This window comes from Lolium rigidum, chromosome 3, assembly GCF_022539505.1.
Source record: "Lolium rigidum isolate FL_2022 chromosome 3, APGP_CSIRO_Lrig_0.1, whole genome shotgun sequence".
Classification (NCBI taxonomy): Eukaryota; Viridiplantae; Streptophyta; class Magnoliopsida; order Poales; family Poaceae; genus Lolium; species Lolium rigidum.
The window spans coordinates 100037598-100050402 of NC_061510.1; the positions used below are offsets into that span (position 1 = coordinate 100037598).

Genomic DNA, 12805 nt, shown 5'->3' on the forward strand with positions numbered 1-12805 from the left:
TTAATCCTCAAAGTGGATCGATCGTCGCAAAATATAAGGCTCCCTTTTATTTTGTTGACCAACAACTTAAACCGTGCATCCAAAACCGTGCAAAAAAGAGTGGCTTTTATTTTGGATGGAGGGAGTATGAAGTAATAATGCATAATGTTACCTCAAAATAGCTTAGTATATCGCACTGCTTTCCAGTTGACATGACGACATTGACATGTAAAGAAATAATTAGTAAATTGGAAACAAGTGCAAAGATGCACGAGTTACTTGTTTAAGTCAACAAATGCTTACTAATCCTCACGTGTCACAAACCCACCGATTTCCCGATCCGATCTGATTTCCACCGAGCAGCTAGCGTACACGGTGCAGATACTTATATACAGGTACCGATCCGATCTCGTGATTTCTGAACCCTTCGCCGTCGCGGCCTGTGGTCCTCTCTTACTTTCTGCGCTGATCTTCCGCCTACAGGCACTTCATGCACCCGAACGCCACCGGACGGGCCTTGTAATGCAAAGCCCAAAAAATGGGCCCTTAAATTTTACGGGGCCCGGGCGGCCGCCCCGCTCGCCCTACCCCAGGGCTGGGCCTGGATGGAGAATTTGCAGCGAACAATATCAATCCAAGTGAACTTCCAAATAAAGCTATGCTCCCCGGCAACGGCGCCAGAAAATAGTCTTGATGACCCACAAGTATAGGGGATCGCAACAGTCTTTAAGGGAAGTATTACCCAATTTATTGATTCGACACAAGGGGAGACAAAGAACACTTGAAAGCCTTAACAGCGGAGTCGTCAATTCAGCTGCACCTGGAAACAGACTTGCTCGCAAGAGTTTATCAGTAGTAACAGTTTTATAGCAGTAGCGATGAGTGAAATAACAGACGAGCAGAGTAACAAAGACAGCAGTAGTGATTTTAGTAAACGGCAGGATTAAAATACCGTAGGCACGGGGACGGATGACGGGCGTTGCATGGATGAGAGAAACTCATGTAACAATCATAGCAGGGCATTTGCAGATAATAAGTAAAACGGTGTCCAAGTACTAATCAATCAATAGGCATGTGTTCCAATTATAGTCGTACGTGCTCGCAATGAGAAACTTGCACAACATCTTTTGTCCTACCAGCCGGTGGCAGCCGGGCCTCAAGGGAAACTACTGGGATATTAAGGTACTCCTTTTAATAGAGTACCGGAGCAAAGCATTAACACTCCGTGAACACATGTGATCCTCACATCGCTACCATTCCCTCCGGTTGTCCCGATTTTTGTCACTTCGGGGCCATTGGTTCCGGACAGCGACATGTGTATACAACTTGCAGGTAAGACCATAAACAATGAATATCATGATGAAATAATAACATGTTCAGATCTGAGATCATGGCACTCGGGCCCTAGTGACAAGCATTAAGCATAACAAGTTGCAACAATATCATAAAAGTACCATCTACGGACACTAGGCACTATGCCCTAACAATCTTATGCTATTACATGACCAATCTCATCCAATCCCTACCATCCCCTTCGGCCTACAGCGGGGGAATTACTCACACATGGATGGGAGAAACATGGCTGGTTGATGGAGAGGCGTTGGCGGTGATGGCGGCGATGATCTCCTCCAATTCCCCGTCCCGGCGGAGTGCCAGAACGGAGACTTCTGGCTCCCGCGACGGAGTTTCGAGATGTGGCGGCGTTCTGGAGGGTTTCTGGCGACTTCGACTTCCCTCCTTGCGTTTTTAGGTCGAGGCGAATAAGTAGTCCGAAGGAGGGCGTCGGAGGCCGGCCGAGGGGGCCACACCACAGGGCCGCGCCGCCCTATGGTGTGGGGCCCTCGGGCCTCCACCTTACTTGTCCTTCTGGCTCCGTCGGTATTCGGGAAAATAGGCCCTTTCGTCAAAATCCCGAGGTTTTCCCGAAAGTTGGATTTACGCACAAAAACGAGACACCAGAACAGTTCTGCTGAAAACAGCGTTAGTCCGTGTTAGTTGCATCCAAAATACACAAATTAGAGGCAAAACAATAGCAAAAGTGTTCGGGAAAGTAGATACGTTTTGGACGTATCAGTGCTCATGCGATAGTTTTCTTTTCTTCCGTATATGGAGTATCATGGCAACTTTTGTGTGTGTCTTTGTGGATTAATTAAAGTTCCATTCTAGATATGATCATAGTCCTAAATATGTACTATGTTTTTTTTAAATGTTTTCATCAACACTACGTGGGTTGATTGATGGTTTCTTGTCCTACAACATGATAAACACCTTTCTTCGGTTCATCTTATCATATGCAACTATCAATTTTGAAAGAAATAAAAATCACATTTACCAGTTCTAGCATTTTATAGAAAACAATCCAGATGTAACCAATGATTTATCCCAAGAACGTGCAAAATATTAATTTCAAAATTTCAAAACATAACTTTTCGTAGTAACTATGCCTAGATTTGTTTTCAGATTTTTTTTGAAACTTATAAATATAATTTAGTTATGTTTTTAAAACGAAGAGATCAGAACAATAAATATCCATGAAGCAGATCAGAAACTCATGGTGCTTGCTCGTGCAGGCAATGTTATGCTACATCACCCGTGAATCCACGGCTCGAGTGGCAACAAGAATCTCACCGATCAAACGCTGCAACGCAGTACTATCCGAGACAACACCGAGGTGAGACATATTAGCGATCCTGACGGACTTGTAGTACTCCTGCATCGGATCTCCACCGATCACCTCGTCAAGCGCCAGTATGCTCGCCAAGTTCACCACCCCGTCGCCGTCTCCGTACACCACCTCGGGGGCGTTCCGGCGGCCGTCCCGGAACAACAGCCTCTCTGGCGTCGGCACGCCGCCGCCATTGACGCACGTGACGGGCACCACCGGCGCTCCGAGGTTCACTGCCACGGGAAGCGCCCGCGTCTCGTAGAGCTGCACCGAGTACGGCGGCTGCCCGGCCGCCGCCAAAAACGCCGGCATGTCGCGCGCGGCGTAGCTCCTGTTCCGCGTGACTACCAGCGGCGTGTCGTCGCGGAATGCTATGGGAGACGGCAGCGCCGTGAACGTGCTGGCGAAGGTCCTGCCCACGCTTGGCAGCGACAGGACGTCGGCCGGCGCCGGCGAGGAGACGGATGAGCTGGAGGAGATAATGCTGGCGGCGAGACCCTGCATTGACAAGACGAACCCGCCGGCGCCCGTGGAGGCCATGACGAAGTGCTTGACGAACCTCCTGCTCCAGGGCAGCGGGCTCCATCTGAGGAAGTCCAGGGCGAAGTAGCCGCCCTGGCTGTGCGAGACGAGGATGACAGGCTTGCCCCCGTTCGCCCTGCTCGCGCGCTCCACGAGCGCTCTGAGCCGCCGCCGGAATAGAGACAGCTCCCTGTTCGCCTGCCCCGCCGGGGCGGGAGCGTGCCGGAAGTCGTACGAAGCGCCGAAGAGGGTCTCGCCGTCGCGGTATCCCTCTCGCTCCAACGCCTCCACCAGTTTCCCCATGCAGAGCTCCCTAGCCAACGAAACCGTTAACAAAATCGACCGGTGTGAGGAGCTGAATTGAAGTGCTCTGCTTTGCATTAGTTGTTGTGATGAACTGACGACATGAGAGGTTCTGGGTCGTCGGCGAGGAAGCCGCGGGTGGAGCCGAAGGAGACGGCGCGGGTCTCGACGCCCGGCGCGTTGCCGTAGTCGCCGGCGGCTTGGTCATAGACCAGGCGGAGCTGGTCTGCGAAGCAGGGGACTTCAGCATCAGGAGCGGTGATGTTCTTCCATAGCAGTGACCACCGGCCGTCGCCCTTCCGCGCCGCGCAGAACGCCGACGGCGGCTCGTAGGCGTCGGTGAGGCGGGCCTCGATCTGGCTGCAGGTGTTACCCGGCAGCAGCACGACAGGGTGGACGCCCAAGGCGTGGTCGACGGCGTATGGTTGGTGTGACTCAGTGTATTGCAAGGCGGCGGTCTGGCGTACTCGGAAGAATAAGGAAAGGATCAGCAGGAACCGTGGCCACCATCGGAGCTTTGTGGCCATGGAGAAAGATCTGTGCCCGTGCGTAAGCTGCTGGTTTAGGTCTACAAGGGAAGATAGAACGGATAGCGCGCAGCAGGGTTCGAGTGGTTGGCACTTGGTAGCAGGCGGCCAGGCGTTAGTGTACACTTTCACACAAATATTTCGATTTTGTTTTATTTTGGCTCGAATACTGATCTCAGCACAATATTTTGACAACAAAGTGTAATCATTTTGGCATGTACAGAAACTTTGGTTCAGAAATCAGAACTCATGTATATTAGGGCCATCTAAATTCAGATCGGAAAATGGCTGGCGCACAACAGAGCCATGTTTTACAGGTTCGGTTTGAGGGCTCTGTTCCACGACAGCAGCATCCGAACCCGTATAACCAAGGTTTTTACAGAATCACTATCATCGCCCTCGACCCCACCTCATCCTCCTCGCCTTCATCTTCATCCCCTCCATCGTTTTCACTGTCATCCTCCTCCCCGTCATTGTCTACCTCTTGGGAGTCACCCTTAGCCGAACAGAGCGAGTGGAGGAGCAGCAATGTCAACCACCTCTAAGAGGTCCATGAAGGAAAGAATCGGCATTTCTACAAAATTGGGCTTAATTTCCGCGCACAAATTCAACCGACTCGAGGATAGATTTCCTTTACCTTGTAGACCCATCGTCGAGCATGATGGGGGCGATGTTTGCGTTGTCACCTTCTTGCAGCGAGAGGGCGCCGCAGATGGTCTTGTTCTTCCACTTCGTTCCCCTCGGCCCCGTTGACCGAGCTTTGGGGCGGGAGGGCTGTGGCCGATGGCTAGAGGGCGCCGCAGATTGTCTTGTTCTTCGACTTCGTCCCCTCAGCCCCGTTGACTGAGCTTTGGGGTGGGATGTCTTCGTCGGTTGTCGTCGGTGCCCGGACGGGGACCGCCTGCAGAGCACCGGTGCCCACATCATGTGCTTGCGTACCCGAGCGCCTCTGCTTGTTGATGCTCGTCACCGCAGCCATGGTCGCAACGTCATCGGTGGTCGGCAGACCTTCGCTCGCACTGGGAGACACGGTCACCACGTGAGAGGGTGGGGGAAAGTGCGAGCTGGCTCCGGCGGGTGATAGGATGGAATTGTGGCTCGTCGGGCCAAGATCCAGCGACGGTGGGGGCACGTAGATCGGCAGCCGGGGAAGGGGGGAGGAGCTGAAAACTACCTCGAGCAAAGTAGGGGTGGAGACCGGGTCGCACTCACTCAGTTTCGCCTTCCAACCCCTAAAACTACGGCCCGGCCCGCTACGGTCCGAGTGGGGGTTTTGGGTGGGGCATGTAGAACTTTTTACAGATCATTTGGTTTATAGTAACTGATATGCGGTTTTTAAACCGAAGCCATAAACTAATGGTTATTTTTTACATTTTTCACGTGTTCATAGGGTCCGTTAGAGATGAAGTCTCGGCCATATAGCGCATTTCTTTTCTAATAGAATTCTAGAGAAGTCCAGAGAACGGATTCACTCAGTGTATAGGAAATTTGATGGTAACATTGGCAAGAGTTCTAAATGTTTGCTGCCACGCTAGAACAGAGTTCCCGTGCTGTGAACTCGCTAGAATGGCATCATGGAGACTGAAAATCGATCAACAGGGAGTCAGAAACGAAGTGGAAAACTCTAAAGCTAAAAGAGGACGATGACTCACTTGTTAGATAAAGCTTAACCAACACAGAATATGATTACAACACTTCACTTCAGATTCAGACTCGATGCTCGCCTTACAGGAACAGAAACGACTCAACACATTCGACAGTCGACACAGACCCAAATCAACTCATTACAGGAACAGGAACGACTCAACGCATCCATCCGAGCAGCGAACTGAACATGTAACTTCAGTCGTCAGATCAGCCTAGCCGGAGATCTGGACGGACTTAACCTCGGGCTTCTTGGCCTCCTCCTTGGGCACGGTGACGGTGAGCACGCCGTTTTCCATGGACGCCTTGACCTGCTCCGCCTTGGCGTTCTCGGGCAGCCTGAACCTGCGCAGGAACTTGCCGCTGCTGCGCTCGACGCGGTGCCAAGTGTCGGACTTATCCTCCTGCTCCTTGTTGCGCTCGCCGCTGATCTGCAGCACGTTGCCGTCCTCCACCTCCACCTTCACCTCTTCTTTCTTCAGTCCGGGCACGTCCGCCTTGAACACGTGCGCCTCCGGCGTCTCCTTCCAGTCGATTCGCGCGCCGGCGAAGGCCGCGGTATCGGAGGAGGTGCGCGGGAACGAGGGGAAGAGGCTGCCCCCGCCGCTGCTGCTGCTGCCGGAGCCGAAGGGGAAGCCGTCGAAGGGGTCGAAGAGGTCGAGGGAGAAGGGGTCGAACACGTTGCTGCTGCGGATCATCGACATGGTTGCTCGATTCGGTGTGGAAAGGACTGCGCGAGATTGGGAAAGCTCAGGGATGACTCGGATGCGATTTGTGTACCAGCTCAACAAGGCTTGCGATTGCTTTTGATCTGGGCCATGGCGACGCCGGGAGGCAGAATTTATACGGCGACGGTGGGGGAGGTCTGGAGTGCGCTCGTCCGTTCTGGAATGCACTGGAATCTGGAAGAAGTTAATTTTGGAACGTTGGGCCGTTGGCTGGGTGGAATCGGCCATGGTGCAAACCAGAATCTTCTGGTGCTTTCCTATCTTTTTGTGTCTGGTTGGTAAGAGTATCTCTAGATATCTCGGAACTGAAAACGTTGAGTTTAGATGATTTTTGTCACAGCAAGGTAGATTACAAATCGAACTCGTGAATTAAAAAAGCGAAAATCAAACGTTACGGGAAAATTAAACTCGCGATCTTGCGATATCGAACCCATTTTGCTCTGATCAAGCTTCATTCGTCAATATTTTACATTAAACTAGCCAAAATACGGAGCAGTTCAAGCTATATTCGATAATTTAAGATCTAAACTACTAGATTAGGCCCCGGATTGTCAACGGGGTAGTTCTTGCGGCGGCGGAGGGTTTTTCCTCGCCGGCGACTCCTACGCGACATGAGCGCCGCCACCTGGAACGCCGCTGCCTCCGCCAAGTTCCCGTAGCTACAGGCGGCCTACGTCGTTGTCGTCACCGCACGGGGGTAGCGTCGGCAGCGGCGTGCTGCATGAGCCGGTGGGCCGCGCCTCGGCTTCTCCTTCTTCGCGCGCCTCCTCGCGCGCTGCCCGGCGCCCGAAAGCACGCGGCCACTTCCGTGCCGCCCGCTTCCAAGCGTTGTCGGAGCGCGCCCACCTCATGCGGTCCGCCTTCGACCATACACCCGGCGGACGCGGTGGTTGCTTCCCGCCGCCGATTCGGCCCCCTCCCCTACCTACGCGTCTTAAGCGCCCCATTGCGGACGGAGGGGTGGTGGCGGAAGCGGCGGAATGGCTCGCCGGAGAGGAGGCAGGCGGCGGCGGAGGGAGTGAAAGCGGCGGAGGGGAGTAGGGTTTGGAAACCTAACTCCCCTCCGTGCCCTTTTAATAAGAGGCGGCCGTTGAGTTTCTCGAGCCCCCGAACTCGTTTTACGGGCCAGGCCGCGAATTCGGGCTCTGTTCTAGCCCACTCTCGGCCTGAACCCGTATGTTAGAGTTGCTCTAAGGGCATCTACAAAGTGACGACGCAAACGGAAGGGTGCTGGCGTGTAGTTGACGTGGGAGTTAGAAATCTTTGTGGTGTAGCTTTTCTTCAGTTCCCCGGCAACGGCGCCAGAAATTTTCTTGATGCGTGTAGTTGACACGTCCGTTGGGAACCCCAAGAGGAAGGTGTGATGCGCACAGTAGCAAGTTTCCTCGTAAGAAACCAAGGTTTAATCGAACAAGTAGGAGTCAAGAAGCACGTTGAAGGTTGATGGCGGAGGAGTGTAGTGCGGCGCAACACCAGGGATTCCGGCGCCAACGTGGAACCTGCACAACACAATCACAGAACTTTGCCCCAACGTAACAGCGAGGTTGTCAATCTCACCGGCTTGATGTAAACAAAGGATTAGATGTATAGTGTGGATGATGATGTTTGTTTGCGAAGAACAGTAAAGAACAATTGCAGCAGCTTGTATTTCAGATGTAAAGAATAGGACCGGGGTCCACGAGCTCACTAGCGGTGTCTCTCCCATAAGATAGCAGATGTTGGGTGAACAAATTACAGTTGGGCAATTGACAAATAAAGAAGGCATAACAATGCACATACATATATCATGATGAGTACTATGAGATTTAATCGTGGGCATTACGACAAAATACATAGACCGCTATCCAAAGATGCATCTATGCCTAAAAAGTCCACCTTCGAGGTTATCATCCGAACCCCTCCAGGTATTAAGTTGTAAACAACAAACAATTGCATTAAGTATGGTGCGTAATGTAATCAACACAAATATCCTTAGACAAAGCATCGATGTTTTATCCCTAGTAGCAACAGCACATCCACAACCTTAGAACTTTCTGTCACTGTCTCAGATTTAATGGAGGCATGAACCCACTATCGAGCATAAATACTCCCTCTTGGAGTCACAAGTATCAACTTGGCCAGAGCCTCTACTAGCAACGGAGAGCATGCAAGAACATAAATAACATATATGATAGATTGATAATCAACTTGACATAGTATTCAATATTCATCGGATCCCAACAAACACAACATGAAGGATTACAAATAGATGATCTTGATCATGATAGGCATCTCACAAGATCTAACATGATAGCACAATAAGGAGAAGACGACCATCTAGCTACTGCTATGGACCCATAGTCCAGGGGTGAACTACTCACACATCGATCCGGAGGCGATCATGGCGATGAAGAGACCTCCGGGAGATGATTCCCCTCTCCGGCAGGGTGCCGGAGGCGATCTCCCGAATCCCCGAGATGGGATTGGCGGCGGCGGCGTCTCTGGAAGGTTTTCCGTATCGTGGCTCTCGGTACTGGGGGTTTCGCGACGGAGGCTTTAAGTAGGCGGCATGGCAGGTCAAGAGGCGCCACGGGGGCCCCACACAACAGGGCCGCGCGGGCCCCTTGCTGGCCGCGCCGCCCTGTTGTGGCGGCGCCTCGTGGCCCCACTTCGTCTCTCCCTCGGTCTTCTGGAAGCTTCGTGCAAAAATAGGACCCTGGGCGTTGATTTCGTCCAATTCCGAGAATATTTTCTTACTAGGATTTCTGAAACCAAAAAACAGCAGAAAATAGCAACTGGCTCTTCGACATCTCGTCAATAGGTTAGTGCCGGAAAATGCATAAATATGACATATAATGTGTATAAAACATGTGAGTATCATCATAAAAGTAGCATGGAACATAAGAAATTATAGATACGTTTGGGACGTATCAAGCATCCCTAAGCTTAGTTCCTACTCGCCCTCGAGTAGGTAAACGATAACAAAGATAATTTCTGAAGTGACATGCTATCATAATCTTGATCATACTATTGTAAAGCATATGAGATGAATGCAGCGATTCGAAGAAATGATGAAGATAATGAGTAGACTAATGAATCATATAGCAAAGACTTTTCATGAACAATACTTTGAAGACAAGCATCAATAAGACTTGCATAGGAGTTACTCATAAAGCAATAAATTCAAAGTAAAGGCATTGAAGCAACATAAAGGAAGATAAAAGTTTCAGCGGTTGCTTTCAACTTCAACATATATATCTCATGGATAATTGTCAACATAAAGCAATATAACAAGTGCAATAGGTAAACATGTAAGAATCAATGCACGCAGTTGATACAAGTGTTTGCTTCTGGGATAGAAAGAATAGGTAAACTAACTCAACAATAACGTAGAAGAATGGCCCTTCGCAGAGGGAAGCATTGATTACTATATTTGTACTAGAGCTTTTCATTTTGAAAACAAGAAACAATTTTGTCAACGGTAGTAATAAAGCATATGAGTTATGTATAAGACATCTTATAAGTTGCAAGCCTCATGCATAGTATACTAATAGTGCTCGCACCTTGTCCTAATTAGCTTGGGTTAACACGGATTATCATTGCATAGCATATATTTCAACCAAGTGTCACAAAGGGGTACCTCTATTCCGCCTGTACAAAGGTCTAAGGAGAAAGCTCGCATTGGATTTCTCGCTTTTGATTATTCTCAACTTAGACATCCATACCGGGACAACATAGACAACAGATAATGGACTCCTCTTTAATGCATAAGCATTCAACAACGATTATTATTCTCATAAGAGATTGAGGATTAGCTGTCCACACCTGAAACTTCCACCATGAATCATGGCTTTAGTTAGCGGCCCAATGTTCTTCTCTAACAGTATGCATACTCAAACCATTTGATTGTGAAAACCGCCCTTACTTCAGACAAGACGAACATGCATAGCAACTCACATGATATTCAACAAAGGTAAAAGTTGATGGCGTCCCCAGAAAACATGGTTACCGCTCAACAAGCAACTTATTTAGAAATAAGACACATAAGTACATATTCTTCACCACGATAGTTTTTAAGCTATTTTGTCCCATGAGCTATATATTGCAACGGTAAAGAATATAAATTTTAAAGGTAGCACTCAAGTAATTTACTTTGGAATGGCGGAGAAATACCATGTGGTAGGTAGGTATTGTGGACACAAATGGCATGGTTATTGGCTCAAGGATTTGGATGCACGAGAAGAATTCCTCTCAATACAAGGCTAGGCTAGCAAGGATGTTTGAAGCAAACTCAAGTATAAAAGGTGCAGCAAAGCTCACATATGAACATATTGTAACTATTATAAGACTTTACATTGTCTCCTTGTTGTTCAAACACCTTAACCTAGAAAATATCTAGACTCTAGAGATCAATCATGCAAACCAAATTTTAACAAGCTCTATGTAGTTATTCATTAATGAGTACAAGGTACATGATGCAAGAGCTTAAACATGATCTATATGAGCACAACAGTTGCCAAGTATCACATTATTCAAGACATTTTACCATTTACCACATGCGGCATTTTCCGTTTCCAACCATACAACAATGAATGAAATAGTTCAAATTTCGCAATGAACATTAAAGATAAAGCTAAGAACATATGTGTTCATACGAAACAGCGGAGCGTGTCTCTCTCCCAAACAAAGAATGCTAGGATCCGATTAATTCAAACAAAAACAAAATAAAAACAAACAGACGCTCCAAGTAAAGCACATAAGATGTGACGGAATAAAAATATAGTTTCACTAGAGGAACCTGATAAGTTGTCGATGAAGAAGGGATGCCTTGGGCATCCCCAAGCTTAGACGCTTGAGTCTTCTTAAAATATGCTGGGATGAACCACGGGGGCATCCCCAAGCTTTGCCTTTTCACTCTTCTTGATCATATTGTATCATCCTCCTCTCTTGACCCTTGAAAACTTCCTCCACACCAAACTCGAAACAAACTCATTAGAGGGTCAGTGCATAATTCATATATTCAGAGGTGACATAATCATTCTTAACATTTCTGGACATTGCACAAAGCTACTGAAAGTTAATGGAACAAAGAAATCCATCTAACATAGCAAAACAGGCAATGCGAAATAAAAGGCAGAATCTGTCAAAACAGAACAGTTCGTAAAGACGAATTTTAAAGTGGCACCAGACTTGCTCAGATGAAAATGCCCAAATTGAATGAAAGTTGCGTACATATCTGAGGATCACGCACGTAAATTGGCAGATTTTTTTGATTTTTCTACAGGGACTACTGCCCAAATTCGTGACAGCAAGAAATCTGTTCCTGCGCTAGTAATCCAAATCTAGTATTGGCTTTACTATCAAAGACTTTACTTGGCACAACAATGCAATAAAATAAAGATAAGGAGAGGTTGCTACAGTAGTAAACAACTTCCAAGACTCAAATATAAAATAAAGTGCAGAAGTAAAATAATGGGTTGTCTCCCATAAGCGCTTTTCTTTAACGCCTTTCAGCTAGGCGCAGAAAGTGTGAATCAAGTATTGTCGAGAGATGAAGCATTACCTCGGGCATTGCGCCCACCTTTCTTATTCTTTTTCTTACCCTTTGATTTAGGGAATACATGTCTACCTCCTGGCGTAGAGGTGAATTTTAGGGTGCTTTCTCCCACATCTATGACTGCTCCCAATAGTTTCAGCAGGGATCTTCCGAGTGTGATTTTTCCTGTTCCAACACAATCAATAACAAGATAATCAGTGGATATTGTTCTTCCAAGAATGGTTGTATGCACACCCTCGGCTATTCCCTTAGGAGTTATAACAGAGTTATCAATAAGAGTTATTCCTTCTCCCCTTCAACGAGTCCCCAAAGTGTCAAAGATTCATAAATACTCTTAGGCATAAGGCAAAATTCAGACATAATATCACAATTGGCATGAAAAGTTTCACCACCTATAACAATTTTAATAGTAGGGTCCCATATTGAAGGTTCAGAGTTCACCAAAACTTGATCAAGACGGTTACGAACATAACTATAATTTTTTCCAAGCAAGATGCACTTGTCTCAATAGTGTTTAATCTATTATAAATGCTAACAAGAGCTGAATCAAAGTTATTAGCTGAACTATGTGATGCAACCAATTTTTTTATGGCATTAAAAGCTTGATCACCGTCGCAATGAAGGAAATCTCCTCCCACTACAGCATCCAAGGCATATCTATAGCGAATCATAAGCCCAAAATAAAAATTACTAAGGAGCGAACTTAGAGTCATTTGAGGTTCAGCTTTACGATAAGAATCAAAAATTCTGGACCAAGCATCTTTAAAACTCTCCTCATCCCCTTGTTTAAAAGTGAAGACTAATTCCTCAGGTGAAGAAGTAATAGGTGCAGAGCTAGACATGATAACAGAAGTAAAAATGCAAGTAACTAATTTTTTTGTGTTTTTAATATAGAGAACAA

The 12805-nt window shown here is 47.8% G+C and overlaps 2 protein-coding genes across 2 annotated transcripts; both read right to left on the reverse strand.

Moving 5' to 3' along the window:
* Window positions 1-2518: 2518 nt before the first annotated feature.
* Window positions 2519-4068, reverse strand: LOC124702023 (lecithin-cholesterol acyltransferase-like 1). The gene is made up of 2 exons (XM_047234115.1): window positions 3569-4068; window positions 2519-3479 (listed from the first exon to the last, which is right to left on the reverse strand). Exons 1-2 carry the CDS (start codon window positions 3994-3996, stop codon window positions 2561-2563), a joined length of 1347 nt encoding a protein of 448 aa, XP_047090071.1. The 5' UTR covers window positions 3997-4068; the 3' UTR covers window positions 2519-2560.
* Window positions 4069-5627: 1559 nt separating this feature from the next.
* LOC124702025 (17.9 kDa class I heat shock protein-like) lies at window positions 5628-6535 on the reverse strand. Its single transcript, XM_047234116.1, has one exon. It carries the CDS (start codon window positions 6342-6344, stop codon window positions 5856-5858), a length of 489 nt encoding a protein of 162 aa, XP_047090072.1. The 5' UTR covers window positions 6345-6535; the 3' UTR covers window positions 5628-5855.
* Window positions 6536-12805: the final 6270 nt, after the last annotated feature.